Genomic DNA, 17,201 nt, shown 5'->3' with positions numbered 1-17,201 from the left:
GAAGAAGAAAGAGAGGGAGAGAGAGAAGGAAGAAAGAAAAAAGGGAGGAAAGGAGGGAGTGGAGAAGAAAGACAGCAAGAAGTCAAGAGGTAATTAAGAAGGGATTAATGGCTTTGGAAAGATATTTCAGCTGTTTAGAGGGTACTAAATAGTAGCAATTGGATACTAAGAAATGACTACTCTTTCTTTTCTAGACATTTAGCACTGAAAAAGGAAAAAAAAACATAAATCAATAGCTTGAGGGATGGATTGTAAGGGAAAAGTAAGTGTGTGTGTGTTTGAAGGCAGACAGGAAGAGGCCAAGGAGGAGGAACAGTTTAAGATGAACTAGAAGGAATGATCAGAAGAACAAGGTCATGGAAGCCACTGGAGCAGATGGAAAAACACACAAGTAGAGATTTACATTTACTACAGAAAAGGATTTGAGTTGAGTGGTGGTGAGGACTCTTATTATGAATAGCTTCGATTTTCTCAGTAAAATAGGCAAACTCATCAAATGATGAAAGAAACATTGTGAATATTGAGCAGGGGCTTGAGAAGGGAAGAAGAAAAGGCTTGGAGTGGCCACATTACTGTGGAAAGAGAGTTAAAAGGATTATACTATAGCAGTGGGTGGCCTCAAATTTTTTTTCTCCAACTGTTTTGCCTCCCTAATTATGTCAGATGAGGTGGGCTAAGCACACTGGACTACAAAAAGAAGCTGACCTTGAAAATACTTTCCAAAGTGCACAATATATGGATAAGCGAAAGCATTTATACAGTATTTATCTGCAGATGAATTCTTTTAAAGTTTGTTCATTAATCCTAAAAACAACCCTATTGTGACAACTAATTGATGATATCTCAGTTTTCCAGACATGAAGTTAACAAAGATTATATACACTTTTCGAAATCATTTTATATTTCACAGAGATACCAAGAGAATCTTGTTTCCTTCATTCTCAGGACCTGCCTCTCACTTCTGAGCTATAATCATTTTTGATGATCTATTTCATGAACTGATGGAATGTAGTTCAAATAAACCCAAGGACATCTCACTTGAAGAGGGATCCTCTCTGCACTTTGTGTTGATATTCTCAGTAGCATTTAAGACATGTGTGGTAGGTACTGGTCTTGTAGTTACAGAACGCTTTGGATGAGGACTGTCCTTGATGTCTTTGGAAGGAAAAGAAGAAAGAAAACTGTCAGTATTAATAACAGTGCAAGCTAGAAGGTCACATAGTTTACTGTTACTTCTTTCAATGGAAGTACCCTTGGGCCCTGAAGCCTCTGATTGGCTGGTTTCTCCCAGATCCTCAATTTTGCGGAGGGGACCCATTAACCAAGTCTCCATTTCTCTCCAGGCAGCACTACTGACATCTCCATAGAATTCTGTCCTTCATGCTTCTCCTCCCTTACCTTCATTTTCCTACCCCTTTTTCTTTCACCCCATCACCCCAGTTTTTCAGCTCCCTTTTCTATGCTGTCTTCTCCCATTAGAAAGTAAGAACCCTGAGCTACAGGGACTCTCTTCTTTTATTATGACCAAATAAACTTCTAACCATCAATCTACCTCTCTCCTCATTACAATACTTTTTCTCTTGACAGACCACAACATTTCTCAGTTTCCCTTAACTTTTATCAAAAGTTTGCTTTTCATATGAATGATACATGCTTTTCAATAAGTCCATTTCCACATTTTTTCTGACCTTTAATAGAAATTTTTCCCTCAATTATTCTTTAGCTAATTGGGGAACACCGGGATAAGAGAAAACAGTATCTCCTAGTGACCAAGATAGTAGCTTTTTGCAGTTTGGGGTGGAAAGACTTAGGTATCCTTTACTAACTTTAGTAAAATATGAGTGCCAGTCAAAAAACAAAGAAGGCCATTTTTGAGTTCTTGATCATTTCCACACTATAGTCCTTTAATTAGAAAAATAAGAAGGCAATTCTCCTATCTCCCTAGCTGCAACCTGAACTTTCTATGGAATATAACTAGCTTTTTTTTATTTAGTGAATAAAATAAAAGGAATTGAACTTTGGATCCATGTTGGGTATTCAACTAAAGTCTGTAATACATAATAACAGAGTCTTATTCAATGTGCCCAACCCGATTATAAAAAAACCAAAATGGCAGTCAAAAATCATCAAGATTTCTTACCTTTACTATTGTTTGAACCTTTTGACATGATGAATTCATTCTCTTCAGTTAAAGTCTCACTCTCATCCACTCCAAGGAATATGATCCTTTGCGGTACATAACAGTCACCCCCTGTATCAGAGGATCACAAAATCTTAATAATGCTGAGCCTTAAAAGTAACCTACCCTCACCTTCCAACCCAATTCAAGAATCCCCTCAACACCAACCCCAGCTGGGGGTGATCCAGCCTCTTGCTTGATGGCCACTGCTAATGATGGGAAGGTTCGTGAATACTTTTACAAGGCAGCCTCTGTGTGTGTGTGTGTGTGTGTGTGTGTGTGTGTGTGTGTGTGTGTGTGTGTGTGTGTTTTGTAATAGTTCTAATTTTTAGGAAGTTCTTGCCTATTCTAAAGTAAAAAATACATCCTTCTAATTTCCAGCCCTTTCCTTCTAATTCTGCCTTCTAGAGCTATACAGAATAATTCTCATCTCTCTCTTTCATATGATAGCCTTTTAAATACAAGGAAATAGCGATCACATCAGCTTCCTTACATCTTCTCTTTTCCCAACTAAATAAGCCCATATTTCCAGACCTCAGTTGTCCAACTCAGGATACTTTCTCTGTTGTGAATTGCCCCTTTTAAAATGTGGCACCCAGAACAATACTTTAACATAAAATTCTGAGAGAAATGGACCTGCTCCTTTAAAAATACAGACTTGGGGAGCAGCTGGGTGACTCAGTGGATTGAGAGCCAGGCCTAGAGATGGAAGTGGGTTCAAATTTGACCTCAGACACTTCCTAGCTGTGTGACCCTGGGCAAGTCACTTACCCACCCCCCACCCCCCATTGCCTAGTCCTTACCACTCTTCTGCCTTGGAACCAATATACTATACTGATTCTAAGATGGAAGGAAAACATTTTTTTTAATAAAACACATAGATTTTTAAAGGTTCCAAATCTTTTTTAAATTCTCTCAAATACTTCTAAGCTCATAGTTCATCAATCTCCCCAAGCCACCACCTTCTGAATTTTCCCATTTCTGTCAAGGGCTCCATCATCCTTCCAAGTCATCTAGATAGGTGATTCTTACTCTCGCTCATCCCCCATATCCAATCAGTCACCAAATCTCATTTCTTTCTCCACATTTCTTGTACATGTCCCCCTTCTATTCACTTGTACATCTAACGTTCTATTTTAATCCCTCTGTCACTGCCTCACCTGGACTACTGCAAGGACTTCACTGGCCTCCCTGGCTCTTGTCTCCCAACTCTAATTTACCCTTCATAGAGCCATCAAAGGCCCAAGTCTGACCCTGTCACCATTATGGGTCACTCAACTCTGTGCCTTCACATGTTCTTCTAGGAAAAAATGCAAACTCTTCTACTTGGCATTTCAAGTTCTACCCAACCTGGGCCCATCATGCTTCTTTGGCCTTCCTCCTTTTCACTTCACACTTCAGCCAAATGGGCCTTTTCCTTCCTCTCTCTGCACCTTCCCTCACACCCACTGTCCTCCCTGGCTGGTGTTTCCTTCAAGATTAAATTCAAACATCATCCCCTTCCACATGAGGCCTTTCCGGGCCATGAAGGCAGCTACTGATGTGTTTTGTGTGTGCCTCTGATGTAGTTGTGATGTCTCCCCCCAAAGCTTGAGACAATAGAGCTTGGTGAAATTTGAGTGTATAAAATGTAAAATGGGGAAAGAGACCATTTCACTACTTTTTCCTTTATAGACCTAGTGACTAACATCCAGTAGGAGCTTAATAAATTCTTGTTGTTGGGTTGATTTTTGACAATTAAGAAACCAAACAAGCTCAGCAAGATAGCCAACATCTTGTTGAGTTGTCTGGTTTGTTTTTTGTAACACCATTTGATCTCTTAGTAGTATCAGAACAAATTAATGATGGAAATGTACTTTCCCATTTTCATTCATTGCCATATTCTGGAGTTAGAACTTGAAGTGCTATGAGAGGTCATAGCCATTCATCATTTTACTGATAAAGAAATCAGACCCCAACAGGGGAAATGACTTGCTCCTAGAGGCACAAGGCGCAAGGGAGGCAAAATGGCTCAGCTGGGATTAGAACCTGATTCTCCACATCAATTCACCATATTCGACAATGCCCGCTCAAAGAATCATTTCCATCTTTTTTCTGAATACAAGTCACTTCCTTGATAACCTCAACAAAATATTTCTGAATGTTGTACAAATATTTCTAGGGATAAAGAATTTATTCCCTCACAAGTCAATCCATTCCATTTTCAGTCTGTGTGAATTATTAGGAAGCTTTTCCTTATATTGAGCTGAAATCTCCTCTCCTCACTCACTCCCTTGTAGTCTCACTATCAATGTCTACCCTTGTGGTCCTAGATTTATCCTTAGGAATTACCTAAAAATAAATTAAATCCCTCTTCCACATGGCAAATGTGAAGACAACTAGAATGCCCACACCGAGTCTTCTACTCTCCAGAATACAAACATCAACTTTAGTTCCTTCGCCTATTCTAAGAGAAAAAAAAAATGTTCTTAGTTTCATCTATAACTGAGAGATTCCTATTATCATTTCTTTAGGCATGTCCAGCCAATGACTGCTGGTTTCAAATCTCTGTTGAAGACATAGGGAAAAGTCAAGAGAAGGGACAAATAAATTAGTTTGGAACTTGAAGATACCCAAACAGAGAGAATATAGGAACATTGCGAAAAGGATCACTGACATAAGACCCAAATACTCGGTAGTCTTTTCTTTTCAATCCTCTCTCTATTTTGTCTATTTCTTCCTCTCCTCATCTTTCTTTTTCATTCTTTCTTATCCTTTGGTTAAAACAGAAATTTTATAACTAGTGACCCAAAGCATGTTGCTTTCAGATACATTCTTGGAGGTCTTGGTTCGAAATACCAGAGTAGGAGCAATAGTGTTAACAAAGTATTTCCTAGAGCACTTATCTGAGGGTTCTCCTGAACTACATGATATATCCAACCTTCTCTCATACTTAAATTTCTATGTGACCTGCCTCTTCTATTAGATTGTAAGCTGGCTGAAAGTCAGAGATTCTGTATATGTCATTTTTTTAAAATCTAGCACATCAAATGATAGTTAATAATGTTTATTGTTGAATTGAAAAGGAATAATTCCATCCCTGAAGATAATGTGGGAGATTCAGAAATCGCCTGAGACAAAACTGCTCGAATGAGCCATTTGCCTTATGTAGACCCAAATATATACTTTTCCACAGCAACTAGCCTATTCAGCAACCACTAATAAGAAAATTTTCTCTTGTTGTGGACGTGATTCTCTTTAAAGAGAATGGTAACATGAAAAGCATAAAATTGATCCCAGAATGCCATTTTATACTTATGAGATCTGCTTAACATGTCTGTTTAGAGTACTAGGTCTGGTAGACTATGAAATATCAAATAGAACTAGGAATACATTTTTAAAATATTGTATGAAGTCACCTCCATTTTCAAAAGCAGCAAGGTCGGTTCTTGGTTTCCCATCCAATGATGCTTTTATCTCACCTTGTCTTTCAAATATATTGAATTTTGTTGGAACTGTAAGACCATCCCCTAAAATGGCAAAAAAAAAAAAAAAAAAAAAAAAAAAAAAAAGAGAGAGGGAGGAGTTGACACATCAGTAGCCACATTTCTAAAGTGCAGATCACCACAGGAACTGTGTTAGTTAATGGAAGTAGCACATTTATGAGATGCATATAAGAAGAGAGCAAGACTCTGGGATATGATCTAAGGCAAGTACTGTTTGCACAGTGATTTCATGAACAATAAAGTACATGACTTTTAAAAGCAGCTTCACAATTAAATCATCAAAGAGGAAAGTGAGCCTATTTTCTTATTTAACCAATTCAAAAATGACTTTGCATTTTGGCATTTCAAAACTCTTTCTCTCCATTCCATTGGACATGAAATAGAAATTACTTTTGATTGTTCTTTTTTTTTTTCTTTTAACATCATGACTTTAAAGGCATTTATAAATGTTTCCTGGTCTGACTCCTATTCAGAAGTATCAGCTTTAGCAAAAGTTGTTATTTGTTATTATGGACTGCTCTTGTGGATACTCACTTTCTCATATATCTTAGAACCACTTCATTCTTTAGTAAATTCATGTTAAAATCATAGTCAACCAAGTAGGCTCTTATAATAATCACTCCCCGCCCCCTTCTATCCCACCATTTTTCTTCTCTTTCATGACTGAGGCAGCATGAGGTAGTAGGAGCTAGAGCACCTGCCTTGGAGTCAGGAGTCCCTGGGTTCAAATCCCACCTCTGACACTGATGAGCTAGGTGGCCAACTTAAGATTCTAGATCCAGAACCGGAAGGGAGCTCCTTATAGGGAGGAGAAAGATCCAATGGAGGGAAGTCGAGTGACTTGCCCGAGGTCACACAGGTAGTGTCAGAGGTGAGATTCAAACCCAGGTCCCACTGACTCCAAAGCCAGTACACTTTGAATCATACCACTCTGTGTGGCCCTGGGTAAAAGTCACGGGACCTCTCTGTACCTCAGGCAAACTCCCTAGGACTGAACTCTTAAGTCAAAGCCCAGGGTGCGATCCGTGTTGGTGCACCGAGTTCCCACGTGAGGAGTTCCCTGCCCTGATGGGTCTGTGCGCCCGAGGGGCCCCTTTGCAGGGAAGCAGGACAGAAGCAAAGGGGCGCCTTCTGCACCTGCCAGGGGGTGGGAAGCGTGCAGGCTCAGGAGGTCGCCAAAATGCCTGCCGGGAGGTGAGAGTCCGCACACACACACACAGCGAGCCATACAGTTCTTGCTCGAGCAGAGCCAGGCAGATGGTGTGTGCTCTGCGCATTCGCCACAGGCGTTGGGGGGCTGATTCCCTACCCCTACCCACCTTGGCCCTGGTGGCTTTCCCTGCTGGGTCTGTTTGACACAAATCCCTGCTACTGCTGCAAAACTGGTTTTAAAGCTCATCCTAGGGGCGAGAATGTGAAGTTTCGTTGAGTCCATAGACCTTGGCTGTGGTCTCCTGTTTCTAGCCTATACATCAGACAACTCTAACACAATGAATTCTATACACATTGAGGTTAAAACATACATTTCATCGTTTAAAGAAAAGAGAACAGTCCCCGTCCAGCCTCCCCGGGGCAGACACTAGTTCTGGCCATTCATGACAGAAGGGAAGGAGGAGGAGCTGGGGGGGCGCGAGTCCCCGAAAGCCAAAACTCCAATCCTGACTGCCACTGACTGTCATTAACCTCGCTGGCTTTTCAATTAGCTTATCAATTCAATAAGAAAATGATCTTCACCTATTTTCACCCCTGGTGAGGAAGATAAAATGTTAACAGCAAAACATCTGCAGAATCATTGCAAAACAAGGTTTGTAGAAATCCTCATCTATTCATTCTGCACACCTGGGAAGGCATAATTACATTTCATGATAGCTTTTCATAGTAAATTTAGGATACAGGATAAAAAACATTGTCCACCCTCGCTTGGGACATCCTGGTTTCCCCGTTTAAACTGTGGCCTTGAAGGGGGGAACTTAGGTGGCCTCAGTGTGTGACCCTGAGCAAGTCACTTGACCCCCACTGCCTAGCCCTTCCCCGCTCTTCTACCTTAGAACCAATTCACGGTATTGCTCCTAAGGCAGAAGGTGCGAGTCTTTAAAAATAAATAAATCAACTATGTCCTGAGAGGCAGAGTAAGTAGAGTGGCTTGAGAGCTGGCCTTGGAGTCTGAAAAGCCCTGATTCGCTTCCTGCCTGTGCCCCAAGCTGCCTGTGAGACAGTGGGCAAGTCTTCTAATCTCTCCGTGTCCCATGAGAATCTAATGATGAGCATCCCTCTTGCTTTGGACTTGCCCTACACAAACGAAACCCCAGAGCTAGCTTAAAACCAACCAACCAAACAAACAAAAAAGACTACATTGCTAGTGTGGGTCTTACTAAATAAATAATTCATGCCACATCGCTAAATAGCTCCTAAGTATCACTTTGAAGCGCTGTCATTCAATAGCTTACCTTCTTGCAATTCATTGCCATTTTCCAAGGGTTTTGCTAACTCTTTTTCCACTGTTGAAGTTATGCTTTTTGCTGAAATGTCTGGAGGAGTGTGAAATCTGTAGTATTCACCTAATCTCCCCATAAGGAAAATAATGGTTAGTATGCCACTCAAGCACAGAACCAGAAAAAAACCCCACACCGTCACCAAAATGCTTACCAGACTTATAGCACATTTCCTTTATCGCCCTTTCTTCTTCGATTTCCTCTGGAGTCTTTGTCCACAAACTAGAAGCATCTGTAGGAAATAGTTTGCCAATGAAGATTGCCTCTCATATACAAAATCTTCTAAGAAATTCTACTACCAATTAGAAAAAGAAAGAAGTCGAAAGTTGTTTCTTCTAGCTGTGGGATGGCCCCCTTTAATTTTTAAACCAGTCTGAAATTAGAAAGGATCATCCAGAGTCTAAAAAATAAATCTGTGAAATCTGCATCCACAGAAAAGATGATGTTTGCTATACTGAAGGAAGAATCAAAGAATGATCTGGAAGAGAGAAACACCAATTATATGAATCGAACCCAGTTCTCCCATCTCTTCCTCCTTCCTATTGTGGGGTGGAGCAGAGATTTCAACTGATTATTCCTACTGAGGACTTCATAAGGGCTTTCCCCATCTACTCATCTGGCACAGGGTTTCTTTCTTTTAAAGGGGATGGAGGGTGGGAAAGGCACAGAATGACTCTTCTCTGGGTCCCCAGAGGTAAACTCTGTGGCACTGTATGGACTCAGAGCCCCCAGATGCAATGATAAAGCTCTGCTTCCCTCCTGTTGTGATTGCCTAGTTTGTACCAGCCCCCCCTCCTGTGTTCTTAACAAGAAACATAACCTCCCCCACCCATTGTCCAATGGATGGCCCTTCTCCTTGCCGCCATTTAACAAACAGAAAATCGTTCTTTATTCCTGGGGGGGAAAGAACTGTGGGTGAATAAGGGAGTGGGGAGAGAATTTATTTATTTTTTTATTTTTGAATATTTTTCCATGGTGGAGAGAGAATTTAAAGAGAGGTTCTCGTTCATTTTTTTTCTCTCTGGACACTTAGAAGACTAATACAAAAGATCATGGCTATCTGGATGCTTAATCACACAGCCTTTATTGTGATGTTATTTAAGGGGCATTATATGTGTGGAATATAGTAGATGTATGTCTATACACCATGCGTACACATAGATAAAATACAAGCATCTATAGGTGTGGTGTATATACAGACATCTAACATTCCCTATGTAATATACATACTAATATGTGTATAAATATATATATACATAAGTATAATTATGTAACGGTAATATATGTATGAAAAAATACATACATGCATTTACACATCTTCATACTTTAGTATATTTATGATATTAATAAGCATTAATATTATATTAAATTAATTAACATCCATAAAATGACTATTATATTAAATATTACTGAATATATTTATTTTATGTTTTATAATATATTTTATAATAAATATGTTTATTATACACACATACATATACACATACAAAGATCTTCCTATCTTGTCCAAGTTGGAAATTCAATGGCCACCCAAAGGCCTGACCCCAATACTGATTGATATGGAAGCTTTAACCAAATTCATTTTTCTGACAAGGGCTGAATTAATCCTCTTTAAGTGGCTACATAACCCTCTGCTCCCAGGGCCTAACCATATTTGCTCTGGACTTAACTAGGGCATATGTATAATTAAATATATAAATGTATATGTATTTTATACACATAATACATATATGTGTGTATATACATATATTTATATACCCATGTGTATAATATACATGCAAATGCACATACATAAGCATGTGAAGGGAACCACAGTTAATACTATTGATTTTCTATCAGCTATATCTTTTCATAGACACAAAACTGAAAAAAAATATAAAGAATACTAATTCCTATTTCTCGTTTGTTGATTATTTTTCAAAGCATTTGACATGGAGAACAAAATGAAGCCTTAAAAGCTTTTCACCAATAGAATTATTTCCCATTCCTATATTAAGATCATACCAAGATTCCTTGATAGAAGAAACTATAGTGATAACTTGGTTTGAGATTGTATAATTATCCATTTCCAATGAAGTGGAAAAGCCAAGACTTCCCCACCGACCAAAAGTTCTTTGCCTATTGTAGAGGTAATTCAATGCAGGAAGGAAGGAACTGGCCTTGACCAACCTGGAAAGTGAGATCCTCCAAAAGCACCCATTTGTGGCCATTGTGGTAGTGATTCCATCAAAGACCAGAAGGCGAGTTCCACAGCTACTCAAGAGGCCCTCCTGGGCTAATGATCCGTGAAAAAAGAGATGAAGAATGCTTACTGTCCTGACTGTGATACAGACAGGCACTGCTGAGCGATAAGCAGCTGACCACAGAAGGGACTGAGAGGAAGATGGCGGGCTGGCTTGCATTTGGGTTATAGGGTGGTGCTTTCAACATTAATCCTTGAATCAAAGGTTCATCTTTTTAATGCTAACATTCTTCTAGCATCACCAGATAAAAATTATGACTCAAAGGTAAGATTAGGGAGTAGACTTCAGCGTTCAGGGAAATGGAATAGAAAATGTCCAGGAAATATTTAAGAACAAGACAGTAATGATACTGAGAAACAACAAGCAGATAGACCAAGTGCTGAATTGGAATGGACAGAATGAGAAAAAATCTAGAAAGAGGTCATAAGTACATCTGGGCAAACTCTCAATGAATGACGACATATGGTAGGACACAGAGACATAAAGAGATAAGGAGCATATGGACAAGAAAAGGACAATTGGGTAGCAAAGTGAATAGAGCATTGAGTTTGAAACCAACAAGGCTCGACTTATCTTCCTCAATTAGAATTAGGTCTCAGTTATTAGCTGTATGACCCTGGGCAAGTCACTTAACTCTGTTTGCCTCAGTTTCCTCATCTGACAGATGAGTTGGAAAAGAAATGGCAAACCACTATAGTATTTTTCTCAAGGAAACTCCAAATGGGGTCACAAAGAGTCAGAGATGAAATAACCCAACAAGTGGCCATAAACATATACCAAAAAGGTGCGGTCCAATTGAAAGCTGCACCACTGGAGACTCGTATTCATGTGAGTATAAAAGTCCACTCAAATATTAATACCATTAGCCCTACTATTTGCCATCTGCCAAACCTTACTAAAGGTCATCTTCTCCACTTCCTACATATAAAGGGCATTTAGCAAGTGTTTTCTAAAAGAATTAAAAGTTTGTGATGCAATGAGAAGACTGAACTGAATTCAGAGCCCCAAGATCTCAGATGGAATTCCTGCTCTGCCACTTACCACTAGGGTGGCCTTAAGCAAATTACTTATCTCGCCTTCAGATTTCTCTTCTATAAAATAAGGGGACCAGATGATGGATGTTAAGTTCCCTTTTCTAGCTGTCGCTCTCAGAATCCCGACTCCCTGCCATGAATCCCTTCTCTGCCCCTCTGCCACCATTAGAAATCATTTCTTTGGCTCATAGTATTGTCACCAGAAAGTTCCACGTTAGAATGCAAAAAGAGGGGAAGGCACAAGGAAGGGATTCTTTATTTGTGTATGTGGAAAGTACACTAGAAACTGTGGAGATGCAAAGAAGAAACCAGTCCTTTTGCCCTCAAGGAGGTTACAGTCCAGTAGGAGAATTAAGATCACACACACACACACACAAGGATAACAATAGAATACAATGGGTATATTCTCATTGCTCTGAAACTGGGGCCTGGGGATTGGACATGTGATTTCACTGATATTGGAAGGTTCCTGAATGGAGAAATTCCCTCTCTTTCAACGCAGCTTTCTAGTCTCAGAGCATTGCCCCAAGCACTGAAACTTAGATGACCTGCCTAGAGTCACACAAGCAACAGGTGTTAAAAGCAGGACTTGAGTGCAGGCTATTCTCAACTCCACAACTGGAATTCTATTCATTATACCACACCGCCTCTTCATATAACCAAGATGCTATTACAAAGGGAGAGTCCCTTAACCCTGTGTTTGCCTTAATTTCCTCATCTGTAAAATGAGCTGGAGAAGGAAAGGACAAACTACTCCAGTATCTCTTGGCTAAGAAAACCTCAAATGGTGTCACAAAGAGGGAGATACAACCTGAAATGGCTGAACAACAACAAAAATGCAGCAGCTAGGTAGCGAGTCAAGAGTATGCAAGACCTGGAATCAGGAAGACCCAAGTTCAAATTTGACCCTTCTAGCTGTGTGACCCCAGGCAAGCTGCTTAACCCTGTTCGCCTCAGTTTCCTCATCTGTCAAATGAGCTGGAGAAGGAAATGGCAAACCACTCCAATATCTTTGCCAAGAAAACCCTAAATGGAGTCACGAAGAGACAGACGCAATTCAAACAACTGAACAACAACATAGTCATGTCTCCTATACTTGAGTGTTCAAAGAGCAATAAGACAAAAAGCAGTTCCAGCTGTGGCCTGGCATTGTCGCAGAAGACTTCCCAGGAGAGTTAGGCATTGATTGATGCGCAGGATTTAAGATTCTGAGAGATGGCCAAGGCTGTAAATATTCTAGGCAGGAAGAGGACCCTAAGCAAAGATGAGTAGATGAGAAGATTCCTTTTTATATTCATGGGACAGTAGAGAGATTTACTGACTACGATGGAGGGTTTACCTGAGAAAGCAGTAGAGGTTAACTTTGGAAAAGCAGCTTTGAACCTGTCTGTGCAGTCGCTTCTAGCCAGACTCAAGAATTTAAGAAAGTAAGTGCTCCTTGTGGACAGGAACTACTTTTGCTTTTTCTTCATATTCTCAAATACTTGACACGGTGCCTGACGCAGAATATATGTTTAAGAAATATTCGTATCTCCTTGTCTACTTAACTTATTCTCTATAATGTATATAATGAGGGGGAATAGTCTAGTTGAGCTTCAATGTCCCTTTCTAGTTTTAATTCTGTGATCCTATAAACTGTGTGAAGTGTTTGGTCAAGGAAAGGACATGGTCAGTGGAGAGATCAACAGGGTAAATACTAGAGTCAGAGACAACTTTTCAGAAAACAATGCATTAATCTAGTCATGAGATAGAGAAAGACTGATTGAGAGCCAGAAAAACCTTCCTATTGTTGACATTCTTTCCACAAGGAAAGAGCAGAATTGTGCCTACTGGTTAAAATCAAAATCTAAATTACTCTATGCTGTTGGAACATACCAGAAAGAAAGATTTTAAAGGCAGTTAGGGGGGAAAAAAGGAAATTTTTTGAGGGTGAAAAACTGCTTTTTTAAATTCCAAAGCAAGGAAAACACACTAAAAACCTCACAATAATGGATTTTAGGGAATGAAAAAAAAGCGTTTTAATTTCTAATTTCCCATGCTCGAGGAAGAACACAATGTGCTTTACAAACTTTATGCATAAAGGGAATATAACCATAGAGCATGGTCTTGCATACAACAGATATTAATAGACATATTGATTCAATTTGTTGATTTCATTTTATCTGCAACATAACTGAATTCATGGGAAATAGCAAGGTGTTTCATAATGCAGTTTTGCTCCATTTCCATAGTCTGCCCTGGAAAATCTCATCTCCAAATTCCCACGATGGCACGTGAGTCATATTAACTCTATCTGACTGCCAGTGTCTTCTGGGTACATCAGAAGAAAGGGAACATAAGTGGTCTTGAAAGTTCATATATCTCTGCCAATTAAGGGATTTACTCCCTGCTTATGAGTAGGATCACATCCTTAGACTATGAAGTTTTAGAACAATGAATTAAGAGGCATATGAAAACGAAAGCAGTTTTCTCAACAAGGTCTACCTTCTGTCAGAAAAATGGTTATTACCAACCTACAAAACAATAACAAAGTGAATGGAGATCAAAGATCTAAGGAGAGTCATACTAACTGTTCTCCTTGTCGTCTTCCTCTTCCTCTTCCTCCTCTTCCTCTTCCTCAAAGTTAATAGTTATGACCAGTGGAGGATGAATGGGTCTTGATATATTCTCTTGAGGTTTCAGAGGTTCTTGACTCTGGGTAGGGGGCAGAATTCCTTCCTGGGTTTCTTTTTGTAGTGTGACATCTATGGAAAGAAAAATACAAAAACACAGTCTTTTTTTTTTTTTTTATCATATCATATATCAAAGATTAGCTTGGATAATGAGATTCACACTTTTGCCCCATTTTAATTGCATGTTTGTTTTTCACAACCCCTATACCTTCCTTCCTAGATTCAATACTGAGTATTGGCTTCTAGGCAGAAGAGTGGTAAGGGTAGGCAATGAGGGTCGAGTGACTTGCCCAGGGTCACACAGCTGGGAAGTGTCTGAGGCCAAATTTGAACCCAGGACCTCTGGACCTGGCTCTCAATCCACTGAGCCACCCAGCTGCCCCCAACTGCAATATATATTTAGTAATGATTTATATCTTCTTTTTGGGGAGAACACAAATCATATATTTAAAAAAATCTATCATCTTTTTAAAAGTAGTATATATTAGCATTCCTACTTTTTCTATAAAACACTGCTTATTGCCTTTTTATAGCCCCTTTTTTCTGAGGACCTCAAAATAACATTTTATTTTTATGATCTCTCTATGAGATAGGTAAAACGAGATGATGTTACTAGTTTCATGATTATAATGAGGAACTAAGATATAGTCTAAGTCAGTAATGTCAGACTTAAATAGAAAAGGATCCCTGCAAGCCTCATATTGGCAAATTAACATTGTCATATTGTATTTTTATTTATCTTGTTAAACACTTCAATTACATTGTAATCTGGGGCTCAGGCCACACTCGGGAGTTTTAGCAGCCTGCAGGCTTCCAGTTTAAGGCCTGGTCTGTGTCCAATCCAATGCTGGCGTGGTTTGATGTGCACAGTGAGCACATGAGCAGCCCTAGCAAGCCCTACGTGAGGAAAGCTTTCTATCTCAGCAATTTCCAGTCACACATCTACCTTTAGAGCTTATAAGCAGTGCCCGGCCTAGAGAAAATGCAAAATAGCTACAAAGACCACCAACTTGAGGCCTGATTCTTTGGAGGCTTCCTAGACCTGAAGGTACACAGACCACGCACGAAGAGGGTCATCCAGGGACAGATTTCAGGGGGTTCTTCTTGCACTTGGGCAGGAAAAGGGACATCTATTTTTTACAAACTTCTTTTTTTTTTAAACCCTTAATGTCTATGTGTATTGGCTCCTAGGTGGAAGAGTGGTAAGGGTGGGCAATGGGGTCAAGTGACTTGGCCAGGGTCACACAGCTGGGAAGTGTCTGGGGCAGGATTTGAACCTAGGACATCCCATCTCCAGGCCTGGCTCTCAATCCACTGAGCTACCCAGCTGCCCCTTTTTACAAACTTCTAACAGAAATTTGGCATTTCATTCAATTAGTCATTTCTTTTAAAAGGGAAAGAGGCAAGGAATAAGTGTTTATATAATCACACCTACAATCTACCTTTACTAAATAATTTAGAAATATTATCTCGTTACATATAGGGCAGCCAGGTAGCAAAGTGGATAGAAGGACAGGCCTGGAGTTGGAAGGATCTGGGTTTAAATGTGACTACAAACATTTCCTAGGTGTGTGATGCTGAGCAGATCATTGAACCCCCCAGTGCCTATCTTTTGTTGCTCTTCTGTCTTAGGACTGATGCTAAGAGAGAAGGGTTTAAAAAAACAAAAACAAAATTACACATTTTGAGGAGCTACAGATTTTACAATGGCACAGAAAAGGTTAAGCAATCCTGCTCTAATGGTTCCTTCTATATTCAACTGCCTGCTATTTTCAAAATTAAGCCTATCTAAATAAAAAAAAAGTATATATTAGAGGGAGAAAATGATCGCATGGGCAGATTTAGCTAGTGAAATAAAATAGCAGAAACAACCTAAGTAGACACTTTGGAATAAGAATTCAATTGAATTTCATGGGCATTTTATAGTCAAGCAATTCAATAAAATCTGATTAATTGAAACCTTTCTGATTTAAATGTTACGTGGTCTGAAGTTCACCTTGCTATTAACTATGAAAAGTTTGTGAAATCAATAATATGAAGGAGCCTGGAAGGATACTCTATATCTCACCTTAAATGTACAATGCTTTGGAACATCCTTATAATTCTTTTAAGTTGCATTCAAGTCACTAATGTGCCAATTACAAAAGATATCTAAATTATTCATTAAAGCAAGTCAAGTAGAATTTCCATTTCCCAACCATTGTTTAGTTATTGATTAAGAAAAACATTTACTTTAAAATTAGAATAGCATTCTTAAAAACTATTCCATGACTTCGACCTAATTTATCCTGACATCCTACCCATATAATTGTGAATTAGACATTTTTGCTGTATTATGCTCATTTATGTTTATGCCTATTCCTCTGATAGAACTAAGATCTCATTCATGGGGGTATGCCATTCACTCATAGAAATAGTAATGATATTCTTGTCTTTATCATTCCATAAATTCTTCAGAGAGGATCTATCCAACACATACAGTACTTTCCCTGGGGTCTTCTATTATTTCTTAGTTTCCAGTGTATCACTGAGTCTTGTCTACCTCTTATAACTTCCTTGTCACAACATGCCTGCTTCTCCTTTTCAAGCCATGTGATGTTCGTGATATGTTTTACATTATTTTTTGTGTTGGTAGTATACTACAGCCTCTTACCCACCATGCATCTTGTCACCACTCTTGGGACCAAACTTTCATTTTTCAGATATTGGGGCATTCCATGATTCACAGACATACATCTTCACCAGGAGAATATTTGTGTTGAAAAGATGGGTTTGTATGTCAAATAGCAATTTGAGATCACTGAACACAAAGCAGAATATTTCAAAAGGAATCTAACCCATTTGTCCCTACTGTTGAATTCTGGGCCTAGTTTACTATCTGTATGCCACACCTATCTAAGATAGCTAGCTGGCTAGAGATAGCTCTACCTCTATTCTGGATAATGAAATGGTGTATCACTCCAGTATCTTTGCAAAGAAAAATCTGGTCCTTGGAGCCATGAAGAGTTAGACAGGACTGAATAACTGGATAACTACTCTCTCTCTCTCTCTCTCTCTCTCTCTCTCTCTCTCTCTCTCTCTCTCTCTGTCCCCCTC

General features: G+C 39.3%; 1 protein-coding gene across 2 annotated transcripts in view; it reads right to left on the bottom strand.

Annotated features, from left to right (window-relative positions):
* Positions 1-17,201, bottom strand: part of C5H12orf50 (chromosome 5 C12orf50 homolog) — a 37,566-nt gene that overhangs the window by 14,109 nt on the left and 6,256 nt on the right. Inside the window, exons 3-8 of one of the 2 annotated variants that reach the window (XM_044679454.1) lie at positions 14,004-14,177; positions 8,311-8,388; positions 8,112-8,222; positions 5,578-5,688; positions 2,141-2,251; positions 1,039-1,155 (exon numbers count right to left, since the gene is read on the bottom strand). In XM_044679454.1, coding sequence (XP_044535389.1) covers positions 1,039-1,155; positions 2,141-2,251; positions 5,578-5,688; positions 8,112-8,222; positions 8,311-8,388; positions 14,004-14,177 — 702 coding nt within the window. The remainder of the gene's footprint in view (positions 1-1,038; positions 1,156-2,140; positions 2,252-5,577; positions 5,689-8,111; positions 8,223-8,310; positions 8,389-14,003; positions 14,178-17,201) is intronic. The other variant, XM_044679455.1, reaches the window with a different exon arrangement.

Source organism: Gracilinanus agilis, chromosome 5, assembly GCF_016433145.1.
Source record: "Gracilinanus agilis isolate LMUSP501 chromosome 5, AgileGrace, whole genome shotgun sequence".
Classification (NCBI taxonomy): domain Eukaryota; kingdom Metazoa; phylum Chordata; class Mammalia; order Didelphimorphia; family Didelphidae; genus Gracilinanus; species Gracilinanus agilis.
Note: the sequence above shows the minus strand (reverse complement) of the source record. Positions and strands in the feature narration are given on the sequence as shown.